The sequence below is a fragment of the Setaria viridis genome, chromosome 2 (genome assembly GCF_005286985.2).
Source record: "Setaria viridis chromosome 2, Setaria_viridis_v4.0, whole genome shotgun sequence".
NCBI classification, from domain to species: domain Eukaryota; kingdom Viridiplantae; phylum Streptophyta; class Magnoliopsida; order Poales; family Poaceae; genus Setaria; species Setaria viridis.
In genome coordinates, this window is record NC_048264.2 from 1,651,621 (window position 1) to 1,673,672 (window position 22,052).

General features: G+C 44.1%; 1 protein-coding gene across 1 annotated transcript; it reads left to right on the plus strand.

The window, feature by feature from the left end:
• Positions 1-204: 204 nt before the first annotated feature.
• Positions 205-2,367, plus strand: LOC117842781 (uncharacterized). The gene is made up of 2 exons (XM_034723291.2): positions 205-322; positions 408-2,367. The coding sequence occupies exon 2, from the start codon at positions 438-440 to the stop codon at positions 1,998-2,000; it is 1,563 nt and encodes a 520-aa protein (XP_034579182.1). The 5' UTR covers positions 205-322; positions 408-437; the 3' UTR covers positions 2,001-2,367.
• Positions 2,368-22,052: the final 19,685 nt, after the last annotated feature.

Sequence of the window (22,052 nt, forward strand, 5' to 3'; positions counted from 1 at the left end):
CTACCGCTTTAGACTAAAGATGTGGCCATATTGGACCACGTTTGTTTTTGTCTCCGGTCAGACTAGCGTGCCATGTACGTTTGGGAAAAAAAGGAGACTAGTACGCCATGGAAAAAATAGCAAAAGGTCATCTTTGAATAGACCCTTGTATAGAGACCAAATCTTCAACACCTCTCTCTATCAGACCCCAGTTGCTGACTTGTCCTTTTCCTGCCCTCTCAAAGTCTTTATAAACATTGTATTCTTAAGTTCTCATCTTACCCTCCAAAAGTTCTCTATACGAAGGATAGCTGTGCACCACTTCCATGTGATTCAATCAAAGGTGAGCCGTAAATCTTTCCTTGTGATCAAAAGTTCATATATATGTTGTCTCATGTATAGTATTCTATGTTGCATTTCCCGAGCAGACTACAGGAGCTATTGTTAATTGAATCGTAATGGCGGAGATGGTGAGTTCTGTGGTTGCCCAGGAAACATTTAGCCAAATCCTGTCTGGACTGGTTGACAGGTACAAGGAAAAGGAGGACTCAAGTGCAAACAGAAACTTGGAGAGGCTAGAGATGGCACACATCAGGCTGGAGGCTGCTCTTGAGACATCTAATAAGTGGCAGATCACTGATGCATCCTTATTGCGTTGGCGTAGGAAGCTGAAGCGTGCTGCTCAAGAGTGTGATGACACACTGCACAAATGCAAGCAGAGAATCCTAGAACACGAACAAATGGCACAGGAGGTAAAGAATTCCTCCCTTCCTAATCATATTGTGCATGCTACCAAGTCATTTGCTCTCTCCATATTTAAACCCAATAACAATGACTTGAGAAGGTCCATTGCTCAAAGATTTGAGTGGTATGCAGATGGTGCTAGTGAGTTTCTGAGATTCATAGAGCTTGGTGGCACACCGCGCCATCACATGCTCTTTGAATCTTTTGTCAAAAACCTTTTTGCCGGCAAGGAACTCCATCATAAAATTGTTCGGGGAAACCAGTGTCCTTTGTTTCAATTATGGTTGATTCCCATCCGTAATCCAGTGCATGGAATACATATTACCCTAACATTCATCCAGTATGATGGTACACCAGAGGGTAATATCATCTTTAGTTTGGCCGTACAGCTCTCGGAAAGTATAGACATAGTTGGGATCGCAGTTAAGTGCCTCCAGTTATTTGCCCCTCATTTCAAGTGTAAACTTGAAAATATTAGAAATGAACTTACTCAACTGCCCAATGAAGACTTCTCATGGGAGCCCTCTTTTTATTTGGACTATAAAGAACATTGGGACAAATTCTATAGCTTGCTCTCTCAGTTGAATCGGCCAAACCCACTTTGTTGCAAGGAGCATGGACAGCATCAGGTTCGACGTTTTAGCAACATGGACATGGCAGGATTATCAGATGGTTTGCTAGATCCAGTAATTCAATTTACTTTGCATTGGTACGTCTCACTACCTATGTACAGAAAAAAGAAGACCTCACTATCTGAAGACCTAATTTCTCTGCAAGATTATCCATATCTGAAAGCTGGGATCGCCTTTTCGCCCCATGGCTCTTTAGAGGACATGCTGCCAGCGAATAGGAGTTCTGAGATAGCGGTGATAGTCCGCAAGGAGCAACATGTCTTGCATACAGACATTGCCCTGGAACAGCTGGAAGAGATTATGCTGCCAAAAGCAATAGATTACTTCCACCAAAATGCCGAAGCAATGGTTTACCAATTGCTTTGGAAGTCTAAACATGGCTTTGCACGTATTCAGGTTGACAAGCCATGCATGAGCGCATGGAGATCAAGAATGAGAAGACGGAGCACTTCTGGGGGAGCTAGGAAAAGAAAGCTATTTCAAGAAGATGAGGAGGAGCTCATTAGGCTTCGGATCCGTGTTTGTCACTGGTTTGACTCATGGCTTACACATGAGCCTGTCCAGTTGCAAAGGTCGCTCATGAATTGGATTCAGAAAGAAAAAGAAAGTTTGATAGCAGCACCACAGTTACACCTGAAATTCTAAATCATTTCATTAAAGAAGAGGAGGGTAAAGAAAAACAAAACCACAACAGCTCTGGATCTAGAAGTGCTATGTTCTACATTAGGAACCTATGCAATTGTAGCACAACACTTGTTCTTGGTTTTAATTTGTGTGTCTAGCTTGTATGTATGATATTTGGTTCTCACCAGTTGAGTATTAGCTGGGAATTACTCAATTACATGGGAGATTAGAATGCATTGCATTTCTAAGCGTAAGTGTAGGATCATCACTTGTTCTTATTTTCTATGTGACTCTCGAGTGTGTAGCTACTTTCGTTAAGAACTTTTCAGTAATTGGGTGATTTTGCATCCTTCTGAGCTGAAGTTGCAATCTAAATATGTTTCAGTCTCGGAACATGTTCTCGGCCACCTTTTTGTGTATTGGATGGATACGGTTTCCCATCAGGGGATTTCCCTTTGGTAAAAAAGGAAAAAAGAAAAACAAAACTGCAGTTGCTGTTCAAGAAATGTTTCAGTTGCTCGACCAAAGTTAGTCAAATAATCGATTGCTAGGACAGCGTTGACCATGCATAGACAACTTGACATGCCTCAATGAATGGACTCGTGCTGTCCCTAGCCCACACTACTGGAAAAATAGCCTCTACTACCGTTTCCCAACCCCCCCTCTAGTATCGGTTATGCAACCAGTACTGGCAATCCAGTACTAGAGGGGGGTCCTTTAGTACCAGTCGGGGATACCAACCGGTACTAAAGGGCTTCCCACGCCGCGTGGGGAGGTGGCCTCGTTAGTACTGGTTGGTATCCCCAACCGGTACTAATTTTTCCTCTTCCTTTTCTTTTCTTATTTCTGTTCCTTTAGTCTATATTCGTATTTCATATTTGTTTCATTTACGTATACTAGTTCTAATATGCTAATATATGGAAAGTTCTATATATCTATAATATTACATTGGAGATCTTAGAGAGAGCCACTTCTGATAATAATTCAATTACACAAGAAAAGTAAGTACGTAATCAAGTTGATACAACACTACTTGTCTTAGAGAGAAGTTCAAATACATAAAACAAATGTTACATTCATGCATACTACGGCCTTAGCTCGGATACCTTATAAAGATATGAAATATAATTCATATCTCCAATCTTAAAGTCTAGATCCTCATCAATATAAGTTAGAGCATGAACTAGTGCACTCTCTAGCAATTCAGAATAAAAATAAATTGGACAACCATAAATCTAAAACAATGGTGGGTCCGTCACTTGAGATGCATCGTAGAAAGAGATCTTAGTCTGGAGCGTGAAATCTCTAGTAAGCGTCGGGTATCCAACGCTGAAAATATATTCCAATCTTTCCAAGATTTGCTCCAGAATTACTTGAAAGCTTATTGCCGCCCAGGTTTGGCTATAGATATCCTAGAAGAAGAGAATAACATTATTATGAAATTTAAAAGATGTAACATAATTAAAGATAAAAGGATAATTAGATCCATACCATGTCATGTCGATTCAGATGACAAAGCCTCTCAGCAGTCATAATCACATTACTACTTCCCTCCTCAAGTGCCTTAATTTTAAAATAATAGTAGTCTGGCACAAAGTACCCATGATCCTTTATCTTTTCCAGGCATGCCTCCACAGCACTCCTTTCATAACTTGTCTTAATTACTGTTGGTCGACCTGATGCGTCAATTGCAACCATCGGCTTAGGATGCCCTGGTGGTGCTCCTTGAATGGGTATTTGAAAAGAGATGTGTAGTCTTCTAACTGGACCAACTACATCTTGTTGCACTCTAGGAGTGGTACCACCTAGCTCTGCGACAACTCGTTTAAGCCATCCAATAGCGTCGTCGATAATCTGCATTGTATGTAAGTAGAATTAGAAATTATTCATGTGTAGTACAGAACCAATTAGAAGAAGGAAATAACATTACTATGTTTGGAACTATTCCATTGCTTTGATTGCCTTTTGGCATGACAATACTGGAAGTAGGGAAGTGAACTCCTGCAGGACGTGCCACCTCGAGGGTAGTAACATTTGTAGATGACATTTCTAGGTCTGAAGTTATCAAATATCCATCAAATTCTAGCTCAAAAATATGTTTAAATAAATAACCATCCATACTAGTTGAACCTGCAGACCATGATCATCTTCGCGAGCATTTCTCCACCGGGCGGCACCGTACTTGGCCATGGAAGAGCTCCGATTCTACGAGAAAGGGGACACGGTCTTCCATGACCATTGTCGCTCTCCCTCATAGAATCAGAGCTCCTCCTTGACGTCCATTACCGCTCAACGGAGAACATGCTCGCCGAGATGAACACGGTATGAAAGTTCAACAAGTACGGATTTTCTATAATTTTCTAGCTATTTTCTAAGCATTTCACTTCACGGGAAAAATTAATTCTAAAAAATAAAAGGCATGATTTCTAAGTATTTCAATTTTCTATAATTTGTATCTACTCCAACAATTTTCTATAATTTTCTAGCTATTCTCTACTAATGCATAAATTAAAATGTAAATAACATGATGATGGGCTTACATTAGCGCGACCCGCGACCGCCATGAGTCTGCAAGAGCAGGGTGGGGCAGGCGGCGGCGGGGGCATAGCCGGTGAGGTGGCAACGATGTCGGTGGGGAGGCATCGGAGCCGGCGCGGAGGGGCGGCGTTGGGGGCAGCGACGTCGGGGCCGGGGCGCGGACGGGGAGGCGGGGCGCGTCGTCGGTGGGGTGGCAGCGTCGGTGCGGCAATGTCATCAAAGCTGAGGTGGGGTGGGGTCGGCCAGGGTGGGGTGGCATCGTAGCTGGCTGGGACTGCGTCGGCGGGGGCGTGATGTCGGAAGGAGACGACGGCATCGGGGTCGACGACGGAGGCGACGGACGCGACGGACGGGGGCGGTGGTAGAAATTCTTAGCGGATGGGGGGCTGGGCGATGCGCGCATGAGGAAGACGAAGCGGAGGTTGGAAATGGCTAAGTGTTTACTAGAGAGGAGCTCTGAGCGCTTCTTATCCCCTAGGCACCCTCTAGTACCTGTTCTAATTAACATCCGGTACTAGAGAGGGCCTCTAGTATCGGTTGTAGTTTACAACCAGTACTAGAGGGTACAACCGGTACTAGAGGGTCTCCCCAAGCGGGAGAAATGCCCCCTCTACTATCCCTATTTCAATTTCCCGCCCATCTTTTTATTTTTTTTCTTTATTTTATAATTACTATTATATTAATTTATTGCATAGTACATTAAGTAACAGTCATAAACATTATAAAAACAATTTTGTAGCTTCATGTTTATTAGAGATACACTGTAAATATGTCAGACGCTTCATGCTTGGCAAAATTTCAGGCCTTTAGATGCTGATGGCTTAGAAGCAGATGCTTCAGAAAATCCTAAAAAAATTTATGTCATCTTATCCTTACAAACTTCCTTTGACATTTACTTCCCTCCACTATGAACTTTCCCTAAACATGTTCCAAAGACACTACGATAGATGCCTCAGTCAGTAGCCACAGAATCGAGATGTTGGCTCACAAGGATGGATATTGATAGCTTGGCTCATTGTAGAAAGAGTTTTCACGTTCCATATGCAGTTCAGATTGGGCTTGTCATCGGCTCAAAAGGGCTGGGAGGGCTCCATAGCTGTCATCATGGCCAAATACATAAGATCTATGAACTGATCTATAAGAAGACACCACTGAACTAGCAAGAGTAACATTCCTCCTAGCTTTGAAGGTTACCTCTTTCAAGCTTCTGGTCATGCCTCTCCTTGTACGTTAATTTATTGTACCATGACATCATGTTCTTGATCCCCTGGTAAGGTGTTTTACTTGTTGATTAATATTCTGGAACTGAAAGTAGCTCTTGTTCTCATGAAGCTTGATCCCCTGGTAAGGTGTTTGACTTGTTGATTAATATTCGGGAACTGAAAGTAGCTCTCGTTCTCGTGGAGCTTGATTCTCTGGTAAGGTATTTGACTTGTTGATTAATATCCTAGAACTCAAAGTAGCTCTCGTTCTCGTGGAGCTTGATTCCCTTGTAAGGTGTTTGACTTGTTGATTAATATCCTGGAAAAAGTAGCTCTCATCCTCGTGGAGCTCGATCCCCTGGTAAGGTGTTTGACTTGTTGATTAATATCTTGGAACTGAAAATAGCTCTTGTCCTCGTGGATCTTGATCCCCTGGTAAGGTGTTTGACTTGTTGATTAATACCCTGGAACTCAAAGTAACTCTCATCCTCGTGGAGCTTGATCCCTTGATAAGGTGTTTGACTGTTCATTAATATCCTGGTACTGAAAGTAGCTCTCGTCCTAGTAAGGTGTCTAGTCGATGGAGCTTCCTTTGTATGAGAACGTGAAGCGTCCCGCCGTCCACCACCATCAACCATTCTTCCAGCGCTATGCCTTCCTCCTGAGAAGTGGCCATGGTTTCTATCTTGGCTTGGTGAAATTTCATACCTTTAGAGGCTGAGGTGTCCATGGTAAGCACACCGCACTCTAGTAAGGGGTTGTGAGGGCTCCATAGCTGTCATCACGGCCAAATACATAAGATCTATGAACTGATCTATAAGAAGACACCATTGAAGCAGCAAGAATAACATTCCTCCTAGCTTTGAAGGTTACCTCTTTCAAGCTTATGATCATGCCTCTCCTTGTGCCGACTATGGCCTTAATATCCTGTGAACTTCAAATGATTTGTTCCATGAGCTACCAGACCTTTGCCCACAATGGCATCTATTTCATGCGACTTGACCGCCAATCTAGTCGATGGAGCTTCCTTTGTACGAGAACGCAAAGCGTCCTGCCATCTGCCACCATCAACCGCTCTTCCAGTGCTATGCCTTCCTCCTGGGAAGCGGCCATGGTTTCTATCTTCGCTTGGCGAAATTTCATGCCTTTAGAGGCTGAGGTGTCCATTGTAAGCACATCGCACTCTAGTAAAGGGATGTGAGGGCTCCATAGCTGTCATCACGGCCAAATACATAAGATCTATGAACTGATCTATAAGAAGATACCATTGAACCAGCAATAATAACATTCCTTCTAGCTTTGAAGGTTATCTCTTTCAAGCTTCTGGTCATGCGTCTCCTTGTGCCGACTACGGCCTCCCTATCCTGTGTACTTCAAATGATCTGTTCCATGAGCTACCAGACCTTTGCCCACAATGGCATCTGTTTCATGCAACTTAACGGCCAATCTAGTCGATGGAGCTTCCTTTGTACGAGAACACGAAGCGTCCCGCCGGCCACCACCATCAACCGCTCTTCCAGTGCTATGCCTTCCTCTTGGGAAGCAGTCATGGTTTCTGTCTTTGCTTGGTGAAATTTCATGCCTTTAGAGGCTAAGGTGTCCATGGTAAGCACACCGCACTTTAGTAAAGGGATGTGAGGGCTCCATAGCTGTCATCACGGCCAGATACATAAGATCTATGAACTGATCTATAAGAAGACACCATTGAACCAGCAAGAATAACATTCCTCCTAGCTTTGAAGGTTACCTCTTTCAAGCTTCTGGTCATGCCTCTCCTTGTATGTTAATTTATTGTACCATAACATCATGTTCTTGATCCCCTGGTAAGGTGTTTGACTTGTTGATTAATATCCTGGAACTGAAAGTAGCTCTCGTTCTCTTGGAGCTTGATCCCCTAGTAAGGTGTTTGACTTGTTGATTAATATCCTGGAACTAAAGTAGCTCTCATTCTCGTGGAGCTTGATCCCCCGGTAAGGTGTTTGACTTGTTGATTAATATCCTGGAACTGAAAGTAGCTCTCGTCCTCATGGAGCTTGATCCCCCGGTAAGGTGTTTGACTTGTTGATTAATATCCTGGAACTGAAAGTAGCTCTCATCCTGGTGGAGCTTGATTCCCTTGTAAGGTGTTTGACTTATTGATTAATATCCTAGTACTAAAAGTAGCTCTCGTCCTCGTGGAGCTTGATCCCCTAATAAGATGCTTTAGAATATCCTAACACAATTTGTGTTGTCTTATCCTTATAAACTTCCTTGAACATTTACTTCCCTCCACTATGGACTTTCCCTAAACATGTTTCAAAGACACTACGACAAATGCCTCAGTCAGTAGCCACAGAAATGAGATGTTGGCTCACAGGGATGGATATTGATAGCTTGGCTCATTGTAGAAAGAGCTTTCACGTTCCATGTGCAGTTTAGATTGGGCTTAGCATCGGCTCGAAGGGGCTGGGAGGGCTCCATAGCTATCATCACGGTCAAATACATAAGATCCATGAACTGATCTATGAGCAGACACATTGAATCAGCAAAAATAACATTCCTCCTAGCTTTGAAGGTTACCTCTTTCAAGATTCTGATCATGCCTCTCCTTATGTCGACTATTGTCTCCCTATCCTGTGTACTTCAAATGATCTGTTACATGAGCTACCAGGACCTTTTCCCACAATGACATGATCGAGTCACATTTTTGTCCCACTCTTTCATCAACTTCCCGTTGGTCCAACATACAAACTCCTGCAAGGAATCGGATGGTATATTATCTTGGAAAGTGGTGGAGGAGTTGGTGAGAGGTATCACGGATGGTTTAGAATCAAATGCTTTAGAATATCCTTACAAAATATTGTGTTGTCTTATCCTTACAAACTCCCTTTGACATTTACTTCCCTCCACTATGGACTTTCCCTAAACATGTTTTAAAGACACTATGACCATGTGATAAGCTGAGTAGACAAACAAAGGAGTATACATGGACATCTATATAAGGATGAAACCAAGATGTGGAATATAACAAGGACTTTGTCTGATTTGCTTTGGAAAGTGGTGAAGGACTTGGTCAGAGAGATCTCAATGCAAGTGCGATTTGACGTGGTACTTTAACAACTATGATACAAGTGAGACATATATACATGACATATCATTACAATGCATCACAAGTTTAAAGGAGGGCTATCTTCCAAAGGTCACATTTAATGTTGTGCAAAAGATGATAAACATAATGTGTTGTGCCCTAAACATGTTTCAAAGACACTACCATGCATGCGATAATAAGTTGATTTGCCTTTGGCAACTTCTGGAGGAGTTGGTGAGAGGTCTTGAGTTCGATTTGACGTGTTAATTTGAAATATATTGACGGGCCAAATGTTCCTCTATCTCTTCATCATCAGAGTGCTCATAAGTATCATTATCATCTGCAAACATCTTTACAATCATTTTTTTTGCCAGCTGCTATCAGATCATTAAAAACTTCATTTTCATAGTGAAAAAGGAAGCGTGCTATACCATCCTGTAGTAGTGCACTAGTTTAATTAGAGGAGGGCTATCTTCCAAAGGTCACATTTGTTGTTGTGCAAAACAAGATAAACATAATGTGCTCTGCCCTAAACATGTTTTAAAGACTAGTCTACCATGTGATAATAAGCTAATGATTTGCCTTTGTCCCTTTGTTCCCCCTCCATGTACAATCCATCTCCCTTCTATTCTGCATGGCGCCGCACTAGTACCGGTTGGTGGCAGCAACCGGTACTAAAAGGGATTTAGTACCGGTTGATGCCACCAACCGGTACTAGAGGGTGGGTGGCCCTTTAGTACCGGTTTGAGGCAACAACTGGTACTAATGCTCATCCTTTAGTACCGGTTGTTGCCCACAACTGGTACTAAAGGGGTCATAGGGGCACGCTCCGGACAGTATCATTAGTACCGGTTCCAAATGCAACCGGTACTAAGGCTAGGGATGAAAGGTTGTTTTTCTAGTAGTGACACTTCTTCAAGGCCGGGAAACGGGATGCATAGACGAAATACTGGAGACTAGGAGAAAGGCAGGCTGTCGCTGATGAGGGTGTCTGGTGAGGGTTGGGTGCGGTCGAGTTCCTTGTATGATGATGGGGAGATGTCCAGAGCTTTATATTTGTTTCATTCTCCGGTCCTCGCTAGCTATCCAACCACTATCCGTATGATTTCCCACGCAGATGTTGATCACGTAAGATAATGCCCGTTGGGCAGTTATATATATATATATATATATACAACAGATGACAAGTACTCAAATGCAAAGTGTCATGTTGCCGTTAAAGTTGACAATATATAAACTGAGGCGACTTTAAGTCCAAGAACAATCCTTCTATATATGCCACATTCTTTTCCTAGCAATCCCCATGCCTAACTAATCAAACTCATGGCAGGATTATCAGATGTTTTGCTAGAACCAGTAATTCAATTTACTTTGCATTGTCAAGTCTCATTATCTGTTTACAGCAAAAAGGAGACCTCACTGTCCGAAGACCTAATTTCTATGCAATTATCCATATCTGAAAGTTGGAATCTCCTTTTGAGCCCCATGGCTCTTTAGAGGACATGCTTCCGGCGCTCTATTTTCCTGTTTTATTTGGGAGCAGAAGCGTAGCCTCATTTCTTCAATTAATTAAGGTTGCCCCTAAATTATCCTTGCTCAAGTTTAGTTCATTCATATACCAGTGGAACATGATAGCCAGCCAGCTAGGTCTTTTATTAATAATGGATAAATTCCCGACTTCAACCTCTTCGTAACAGAGGTATCAGTCCAGGATTATTACAAAATGTAGCCAAAGCTATTAAACAGTCCATCACATACTTATCATAGACAGCATATAAGAACTTGTTACAACTTATTAACACAACATCATTTTTTGTGATCCATATCTATGTTGCCTAACAAAGCGCCGAAGACCTAGGTAACAAATTTAGTAATGAAGATACCACTTTTGGATCGTTAAGATTTTTCTCACCTGGCACGCCATGGCCTGTAAGGGCTCTCCAGATTTCCTTTAAACACTTGGGAGGAAAAAACGAATTGGAATTTCGAGCTAGGGGTCAAATATACTTAATCTGACCCAAATATGAAAATACATGTGTGTGTGTAATACTTGCAGCTTTTTTAGTCAAAATTATTGAAACAAGGAGGGTGAGGCCATACAAAAAATGAGGCTAGAACAGTTTGAAACAGACTATATCTTTCCTTTTGAGCTCAAATATACATAATCTGACCCGAATATGAAAATACATATGTATATGTGTAGTACTTGTACCTTTTTGAGTCAAAATTATTGGGTGTACGTACACCCATGTCCACTTCTAGAGATCTGCAGGCTGCAGCTGCCATTGCATACAAGATCTGCAGCAGAGTGCATACTCTCTTGCAGACAATCTATTTGTAAACAGCAGAGTATGCACCTATTTGTACCCATAAGCAATCTAATTCCATCATTCCATGATCACAAAGTGCAGAGTGCAATTATGCACCATCATCGTGAACTTCTCTTTATGTACTTCTCTGTAAACAGTGATTATACTTATGTTATTTTATTTGACTATAACTTCTGTTTGGTATATCCTCGATCTTGTATGTGAACTTCACATGCTACAATTATTTCAGAAACAAAAAAAAAATACAAGTGTCCGAAGCAAGGTTAATTCCATATGCAACTGTGTGTTATTCTGCAGCTCAGTGTCACACTTAACTGTCCTCTGTTTTTCTGCAGAACGCTTCTGGTTATACCATTTTATATTTATAATATCTTAGTTTTAGTATCTTCCTCTCACTCTTCACTGAGTTTATAAGTAACTTTGTGGTGCAGTCAAATTTGATACAAATCATTACAACCACCATGCCTCCCCGTTAGTGATTTCCAGCTCCCAATTTGTTTCGCTTGTGAACTCCATCTTAGCCAGTTGAAATCAGAACTGTCTTGTCTGTGTTAAAATTGAGACATCATTTTGTTTTCTTGGCTCTCGGCAGGGAACACCAAAAAGTGAGTACAACTGACGGAAATGGGTGGCTCGGTTGTTCAGAAAACTTCCATATACTGATGTTTGATAACAATTAAGTATCAACATGGTGACTTGAATGGTGAAAAAAAATTCTAATTATTATTTTCAACTAATTCTGAATACTGAAGAGCCCATGGTCAAGGTTGCACTCTTCTCAAAGTATCATCCCAAAGAGACGGTAAAGGTAAAATAGAATCTCAGAGAATGTCTCAAGTTTGCAGGTGCAAATCCCAGAGAGCAACAGAAGCTGGCATCCCAGAGAGAATATCACCTGTGTAGTTGATTCTACTCAGTACTCTGTAGTTCGCGACCATAACAGGTTAGCATGAGAAGCTCCCAAAACAACTTTGCAAGATGTCCTTACTGGGAGCAGGTGTTAAACCTAAGTCAAATTTGCCATCCTAGTTTGGGAATCTCACATTCCTATGCACCACAGGAAAACATACAGCTGCCAGAATCTGAGAGTTTGATTTTAAGGTTAACAGGAATAAGCAGGGTCAGAAGAGGAACATTTCGAGTTAGTTTACTTATGTGGTTATGCCTAATGCTTTGTGTATGAGAGTCAACCAAATTGCAATCCATGTTGTTCCTCTGAAACATTTGTAGATTGTTATAGTATCAACCATTTTCTTCACTCAGGTAATATAAATGCTTTAGACCACAACACAGTACAAAATTAACCACAAGCTGTTACCAAGACGTGGTGCTTGTGTTTCAGAGACCATAAACACAGTGCACTCCTATGATCCCATTGTCATAGCCAGGCAGCAAACCCAGGATATTTAGTATGAACTTATCCCTTCACTGCGAAGCCCAAGTCAGCAACACCACCACTTGAGTTTCTCCATTCTTCATGCATGCTCGACAGAGTCTCTATCAGAAATATGTGAAGAATGCCTGAATGTTAGGATCGTTTCAATCAGTTGAGTTAAATCATAAGCACAGCTAATGGTGCATTTACCTTGCGGGTTCAGCCAAAGCTTTGATTGTAGCCAGTATTTCTTCTAGCTCCTTTTTTCCATACATTTTTGTATTTTTGCTTTCTTCCCCAAATAATCTCCCAAGTTCCTTCTCCATGTGGTACTCCAGTTTCCGAGAAGCAACGATCATAGTTCCAAGGCGGTGTCCAAGCTAAGGTCAAAGAAACACAGCCGAGATGGCACTGAATAAGTAAGAGAACTAATTGTTCAAGGATTGATGATAGAGGTACATCATATCAGTACATGTATGGGACAGTCATTAGAAATCAAATCCCCAAATGGAGGGGTAAAATTCTCACATCACTCGTGAAGTCAGGTTTCAGGCACAGCGGATGCTAGCAAAACACATTGCTGCAATAGCATAACAGCCCATACTAGCTTGGACGTTCCTAGCATAACATTGTTTAATTTGGCTAGTATGATCAGGATATACCCCACACTGGACCAAATTGAAGGAAAAAGTGATGGAATTTCCACAAAGCAGCAGAAGTGGGCGATCACACTAGTGGACGAAGGCCCCTCTAACCAGGGTCTGGGGCTCTGGATAACTAATCGCAACAAAAGCTCGCTCCTGACAAGTTCTTGCAGCAGAATCAGGCAATGCGCTAGTTCGTTTTGCAGCAAAAAGTAACCAATTTGCCACTTTTGGCATGGCATTGCTACGTATGCAGGAAGAAAATTGAAGCAACTGATCCACAAGGGAGTGCAATAGCACAAGGCCTCCATCAACGATGGTGACCCTTGTTTCTCGGGCAATTCAATGGTCAAGCAATTTTACAGACCGACTGACCGATCGATCGATCGATGCAAAGGACTAATCCGGGGACGGCGAGCTCACCGTGCGGGAGTGGTAGGCGAGAGGTCGAGAGCTTCGTGGGCTCACGTAACAAATCGACGACCATCGGAAATTTGGATGGGCCGTCTCAACCCCAACAAACGTGTAACCCGCGCTGGTTTTTCGAACCAATCTTTACATAAGCATTGCGTACAGAGCCGAGACAGTATGTTACCGAGATAGTTACATGCAGTGCTTTATCTCCTCGCAGCTTGTGCTGCCTTACGAGCGACGTATGCAAAAGCGTAGAGCCCCAGGCCAACGCCTGCGACGCCAGACCCAATGAAACACCGCCACGCGAGCTTCTCCATCCTTCTTGCATTGCATGCTCGATGGCCTCTCTGTCGTCGAAAAGGCATGATGAAGAAATTCTTAGGATCATCGTCGATCATTTCAATAGATGGTCATCATCTCACATCAGTGCGTGTTTACCTTGCTTCCTGGAATGAAGATTTGATTTCAGCCACCACTTCGTCTATCTCCTCTGCACTTTTCGTTTTCGGCCAGTGACCATCTGTTTCTGTCCATCTTCCGAGCAGGACCAGCTCCATTGAAGTACCATGATCTCACAGCTCCATGATCGCCTAATAAGATCAGATCAAAGAACATTGCGAAGCTGTGAGATGCCATCATGCCAATGCATCAGCAAGAACTAATTAATTGTTCAAGGATTGATACGTAGTATAATATAACAGAGGCGCACCTGATGAGAGGAGCGGCGGCGGCAGGCGAGAGGTCCTCCTGTGCCCGTCGTCGGCGGCGGTGACACACGGGCGGCGGGGACCATCACTACGGGAAACAAGAAAATTGCCGAGTGTATTTTTTTTGCCGAGTGTTTTTTTTTCGAGCACTCGGCAAACAAGCTCTTCGCCGAGTGTCCAGCCAAAAACACTCGGCAAAAAAAAACACTCGGCAAATCGGGGCTTTGCCGAGTGTCAAATAAAAAACACTCGGCAAAGAGGGGGGTTTGCCGAGTGTCAAAAAAAACACTCGGCAAACAGGGGGGGTTTGCCTAGTGTTTTTTTTGACACTCGGCAAAAAAATAATTTTTTTCCCTCTTCTCACCATGAAATTTTTTCTACTCCCCACATACACCATGTGGTACTCCATGTTAAAATTTGGTATATTTTTGGATTTATTTGCTATCTTTATTTAATTAATTGCATTTCAAGGGAATTTTTGGTATAAGTCAAATTTGAACCGCAAGTGATTCAAATTATGGAACAAAATGAGTAGAAAAATGATATTCATGTTTTTCGGCCCAATTTGAGACCTGACCCATGAAATGACAAGAAATTTCGAACATCTTGTTCAGGAAACACGACCACGAACATGTGGCAGTGATATTTTTAAATTATAAAAAAAATGAGCAAAGTTTGAAAATCATGAGATTTGTCATGATGTGATGATATCATAGGTGGAGGCTGTGGAAAAAAATTGAGAATGTTTTGCATATTTCATCACGTACGATGTTTACAAACCGAAGTATTTCCGAAGAAAAATAGTAACGTTGAGAAGGATTGCATAAGATTTGGAGTCAAAATAACGGTCGAGTTTTGATTTGACTACAAAACTTTTTGTATAGTGAATAGAGAATATATATTATTTCATGTAAATTTTTGACAGTTTTTTGAAACTGTTGGATATTTTTTAAATTTTTTTTAAAATAACTTTGCCGAGTGTCCTACGGTAGACACTCGGCAAAAAACCCTTCACCGAGTGTCACCCCTAGGACACTCGGCGACTTAAAGTGCCCGGCCACCCAAAGACTTAAGTGCCTGGCCCCCTCTCTCCCTCCCGTCACTCCCACCCATCACTATTCCCTCCTCTCTCCCTCCCGCCGCCGCCCGGAGCCCCCCGCCGCCACCCGCCGCCCGGCGCGCCGCCCGGCGCCCCCGGATCCGCCAGCGCCCGCCCGGCCCCCGGATCCGTCGCCCGCCCATCCCCTCCACCGGATCCGCCGCCCGCCCGGCTTCTCCACCGGATCTTCTTCCCCGCCCCTCCCCTCTGTCACCGGCGGCGCCGCCCCCGGGATGTCCTTCCCCGCGGCGCCCCCCCCCCCCCAGATCCGGTGCTCGTCGTTGGGGGAGCTCGGGCAGCGGTGCTCGTAGGCGGCGGATCCGGTGCTGGCAGCGGCGGGGTTCATGGCGTGGCGGCGGGAGGCAGTGGCGGTGGCTGGCGGCGGTGGCGGCGGCGGAGCATGACTTTTTTTTTATTTTTTTCAATAATTGGTTGCCGAGTGTTTTTTTGGCACTCGGTAAAGTCTTTGCCGAGTGCCCGACACAAAACACTCGGCGAATCAGTGTTTGCCGTCAGGATTTTTGCCGTGTGTCGTTTGCCGAGTGTTACACTCGGCAAACGTTTTGCCGAGTGTTTTTGGGGCTTCGCCGAGTGCCCTTGGCACTCGGCATCTTCCCTGTTTCCCGTAGTGCATGCCGACCCTTGTTGCCAGATAGCGCAGCGCCATGGCAGGCACACGCGCACCTCCTTGCTGGATCTTGAGAAGACGCCGCTCGCAGCGGCGGCAGCGCAGGGGAGGAGGAGAGAGACATTCGCGGGGTAGTCAATCGAGCTCCTCCTCCTCTTCTTACAGAACTACCGTGGGCTGGGCCGTGTCCAGCTTCGTGGGCCGTTTCGAGTTTTCAACCCCAACACCAACAAAAAAGAAAGTCAGGACACGTCACTCGTGACACTTTGTTGTCTGAGTTTATTTTTAATTTCCTACTAATTAATTTTGCTCAAATAAAAGTCAGCCGTTCAGTGGGCGAGAAATTCAAATATGAAATATGCGGTTGTCCGTCCCGTAAAGAGTATCAAATTATACTCTAAAATTTGAGTTTATACATCCACACCAATGAAAAAGTTTGCATAAGCAAACGTGTAGAGAGCCAATCAAATGATTAATCGATATTATTTTTCTAGTTTCAATGCATGACAAAAAAAGATAGCACGATTTCTAATAACAACTAATTACAGGCAATACCATCATTTCTCGTAATTACTATTGTATCTCTGAAATTTTTTAAAACAACACTTTTTATACGGGCCTGATACCCAACTGGAACAGAGTAGCTTCTCCTCGTCAGCAGGATTCGTGATTGACAGACCTGTGTCAAACCAACTGCACACACCATCAACCATCTAGTGTAACACGAAACTAGTTTAGCAGCACAGATTACAATTCATCAGACGTCAGCCGTCGATCTGACAAGCGTGGCATGAAAATTATTCCCCTCAAGTTGCAAACATTCGAGAATTTTTCTTAGCCTAATCTTGAAGCAATTGCTATGCAACAAGCGACTGGTTTTTGTTCACTGATACAGCTTTCCAAGCACTCCAGAACAAGCAATGGATTAAAGATACCTCTGGTGGACTCATAATCGTCCACAAAAATGATAAGTAATTTGTCTTTTTTAGCTCACATATTGTCAGTTTTTTCTATAAAAAATTAGTGTGTCAATATGAGTATCCATGACCTATAAGAAAATTATTTCACTAATTTTGAAAACGCACAAATATTGTTTTTTCTAAATGGGATGTAGGCATGTAGCTAATCCCAAGCTCACTCAAATCTTTACCGCGTCTTGTCAGTAAATGTGATTACAAAGGGACGCTCTGTTGGCCCTGTTTGTATACGCTTTTTTGGAACTCGCTTATCTGGCAAGCAAGCTTATCTGATAAGCCTGCTCTCTGGAGAATCTGCTGTCTGAATAAGCAGGGTGTTTGGCAATTCTGATTATTTTGTGTCGATTGTCTGTCCTAGTTGGTAAATTGACCTGAATGCCCCTAAGGCTGATAATAGCTCGGTGAGGGTGCGGAGGAAGACGGGCAGGGGAGGAAGGCGGCAGGGGCCAAGCCCGGCGGCGGGGGCCAAGCCGCCAGGGGCCAAGCCCGGCGGCGGGTGCTAAGCCCGGCGGCGGGGGCCAAGCCTCCAGGGGCCAAGCCCGACGGCGGCGGCCAAGCCCAGCGGCGGGGGCAAGCCTGGCGGACGGCACCCGGCGTCGGTTGCAGGGGCGGCAGCGGCAGACGGGAGCCGGCGGCGGGGCCAAGTCGCCAGGGGCCAAGCCCGGCGGCGGGGGCAAGCCCGGCGAACGGGAGCCGGCGGTGGTCGCGGGAGGCGCGGGGGCGGCGGCGGCGGACGGGAACCGAGCGCCAGCGCCGGGATCTGCAGGCGGCGGGACTGGCGATGGGATCTGGCGGCGGACGGGATCGGGCGGCGGACGGGAGCCGGTGGCGCTCGCGGGAGGCGTGGGAGAGGCGGCGGCGGACGGGAACCGAGTGGCGGCGGCGGGCCAAGCCCGACGGCGGGACCTGGCGACCGACGGGAGCCGGCGGCGGCGGGCCAAGCCCGGCGGCGGGACCTGGCGACCGACAGGAGCCGGCGGCGGTCGGGAGGCGGCGGCGGTCGCGGAAGGCGCGGGGGCGGACGGCTGGAGCGTCGGTGGGTGAGGGGCAGCGGTGGGAAATTTCCTTCGCTTACTGGAGAAGCGTCTCCCACCCCACTTACACAATAAGCCGGATGCTAGTTGTTTCCCAGCTTGTGCACTAAGCGGCTTACGTAGCAAGCGGGAAATAATCAAAGCGTTTGGGTGGGCTTATGGCTTATTTCCACCGATAAGCGGGAAATAAGCGGATACAAACAGGGCCGTTATCAAGTGGTGTACGCCCTGGGATGGCCGATAGAGAGTTTAGTAGGAATGTTAGCTGCCTAAGCTCTGTTTCATTGGTATCATTGTGTAAGTACCCAATGATCTCCAACCCATGTATGTGTGCCAGGTAGGCTCGTGTTGTTATATGTAACTATTTCCATTTTCTTAATCCAAAGATACACAACTCTTCTGCGCATTCTTGAAAAAAAACAGTAAAACACGCATAGTCGGCCAAACCAAATTTTCCAAACAATGGTTACGCTATTCGTACGTCGCCACGATCTTCTAACTAAAGATGTGGCCACGTTGGACCACGTTTGTTTGTCTCCGATCAGACTAGCGTGCCATGTACGTTTGGGGAAAAAAAAGAGACTAGCACGCCACGGAAAAAATAGCGAAAGGTCATCTTTGAATAGACCCTTGTATACAGACCAAATCTTCAACACATCTCGCTATATCAGACCCCAGTTGCTGACTTGTCTACCTTTTCCTGCCCTCTCAAAGTCTCTGACAACATTGTATTCTTAAGTTCTCATCTTACTTTGCAATATGATTTACCCTCCAAAAGTTCTCTATACGAAGGATAGCTGTGCACCACTTCCATGTGATTCAATCAAAGGTCAGCCGTAAATCTTTCCTTGTACTCAAAAGTTAATATATCCGTTGTCTCATGTATAGTATTCTATGTTGCATTTCCTTGAATCCTAATGGCGGAGATGGTGAGTTCTGTGGTTGCCCAGGAAACATTTAGCCAAATCCTGTCTGGGCTGGTTGACAGGTACAAGGAAATTAAAAGGAAAACTCAAGTGCAAACAGAAACTTGGAGAGGCTGGAGATGGCACACATCAAGCTGGAGGCTGCTCTTGAGACATCTAATTAGTGGCAGATCACTGATGCATCCTTATTGCGTTGGCGTAGGAGGCTGAAGCGTGCTGCTCAAGAGTGTGATGACACACTGCACAAATGCAAGCAGAGAATCCTAGAAGACGAACAAATGGAACGGGATGTAAAGAATTCCTCCCTCCCTAACCGTATTGTGCATGCTACCAAGTCATTTGCTCTCTCCATATTTAAACGCAATTACAATGACTTGAGAAGATCCATTGCTCAAAGATTTGAGTGGTATGCAGATGGTGCTAGTGAGTTTCTGAGATTCATAGAGCTTGGTGGCACACCATGCCTTCACATGCACTTTGAATCTCTAGTCAAAAACATTTTTGCAGGCAAGGAACTACATCATAAAATTGTTCGGGGAAACGAGTATCCTTTGTTTCAATTATTGTTGAGTCCCATCCGTAATCCAGTGCATGGAATAGATGTTAGCCTAACATTTATCCAGTATGATGGTACACCGGAGGGTAATATCTGCTTTAGTTTGGCCGTGCAGCTCTCGGAGAGTATAGACATAGTTGGGATCGCAGTTAAGTGCCTCCAGTTATTTGCCCCTCATTTCAAGTGTAAATTTAAAAATATTAGAAATGAACTTACTCAACTACACAATGCAGACTTCTCATGGGAGCCCTCTTTTCATTCGGACCATAAAGAACATTGGGACAAATTCAATAGCTTGTTCTATCAGGTGGTTCGGCCAAACCCATTTTGTTGCAAGGAGCATGGACAGCATGAGGTTCGATGTTTTAGGAACATGGACATGGCAGGATCATCAGATGGTTTGCTAGAACCAGTAATTCTATTTGGTTTGCATTGCCACGTCTCACTAGCTATGTACAGAAAACAGAAGACCTTACTATCTGAAGACCTAATTTCTCTGCAAGATTATCCATATCTGAAAGCTGGGATCACCTTTTCACCCCATGGCTCTTTTTGCCAGCGAATAGGAGTTCTGAGATAGCGGCGATAGTCGGCAAGGAGCAACATTTCTTGCATACAGACATTACCCTGGAACAGCTGGAAGAGAGTATGCTGCCAAAGGCAATAGATTACTTCTGCTAGAATGCCAAAGCAATGGTATACCAAATGCTTTGGAAGTCTAAACATGGCAGTGCACTTATTCAGGTTGAGAAGCCATGCACGAGCGCATGGAGATCAAGCATGAGAAGACAGAGCACTTCTAGGGGAGCTAGGAAAAGAAAGCTGTTTCAAGGAAATGATGAGGAGCTCATTAGGAATCGGATACGTCTCTGTCACTGGCTTGACTCATGGTTTACACATGTGCCTATCCAGTTGCAAAGGTCACTCATGATTCAGAAAGAAAAAGAAATTTTGATAGCAGCACCACAGTTACTACACCTGAAATTCTAAATCATTTCATTAAAGAAGAAGGGAACCTATGCAACTGTAGCACATCACTTATTCTTGGTTTCAATTCGTGTGTCTTGTATGTGTGATGTTTGGTTCTCACCAGTTGAGTATACGCTGGGAATTACTCAATTACATGGGAGATCAAAATGCAGTGCATTTGTAAGCGTAGACTTACAAGTGTAGGGTCTAATCCAAGAGGCCAAAGCACAATGAATTCTCTCCAGGCTCGTGGGCGTAATGCTTCTTCCATATGTATGTGGTTTACAAAGTCATCTGAAGGAGGCAAGGAACCTTCAAGGTTTTACAATTTTATTTTCAGGCTTTTTCTGTCACTGCCAAAATTACTGAAATCTACGAAATTTCGGTGTGATTTCTTCAAAAAACATTTATAGTCTTCACCAAATTATAAGACTTTTGAACATTTTCTGGATCTAAACAAATGACTACTATGATTTATGGCTGTACAATTATTGAGTTGAAGAATTTGCAACACAAACAATAGAAAATATGAGTCTAGAATACCATATTTACAATAAAGCAATGTATAAGTGTAATACTGAATTTCAGAATTTTCTTTCGGTCACCACCGAAATTCGGTAAATTTCAGTGAAATTTCATCGATATTAGGAACCCGCTTCAACAAGTGTCCTGATGGTTGATGTGTTTGGTGGTGTTCAGTCTTGTGTTTGAGCAAAACTGGGTCAAGATGCCCATCTGCTAAAGTTTCGCATTGTAGGGACCAATTCCCTCCCAACACCTCACCATCAAAACCCTGCTAGTTACTTCACTAGTGCTCCTCTAAGCTCTCAAAGTCTTCGAGTTATACCTATCTCCTTCTTAATCGATCCTCTCATCTTCACCATCGGTGATTCAACCGCGGTATGTATAGCAACTGACCGTGCATTCCTCTTTGATGACCATCATCTCTCATTCAGTTGGCAAGTCGGTGAGAGATCAATCAATTAATTTAACATGATGCACAATTCTTCATTTTTTTCTCAAACGATTTAATCACCTCTGCATCTCATGATCGCTCTTTGTTTTCTGAACAGGGGACCCCTCCTAAGCAACACTCATGGCAGGCATGGTGGGTTCAGCTGTTGTGCAAGAGACCGTGAGCCGAATCACCTCCTACCTGTTCAGCAAGTGTGACCATGACAAAAGGACGGCATCCACAGGGCATCACATTGAGAGGCTTGAGATGGCACACACCGAACTAGAGCTTGCACTTGAGAGATCTTCAAGGATGCCGATCACAGACGTGTCCCTTCTACGGCGCAGGAAGCTGTTGGAGCGTGCCTTCAAAGACTGCGGAGATCTGCTACACAGGTGCATCAAGCAGCAAACAATGGACGTCATAGAGTTGGAACAACCAGTAAGACACTCCTTCTCTAAATGGATCACACATGTGACACAATCATCCGTGTCCTCCTATTTTACTGGGTTTCGCAAAGACAACATAAGCTGCTCAGATGTTCGAAGAAACGAGTGGTTTGCCGAGTGCGCCAACCGTTTCCTCAGAGATGTGGAGTCAGGATGCTCACCTCTGCTGTGCGTGTTCTCTAACCCTCTTGTCAGGCAACTTC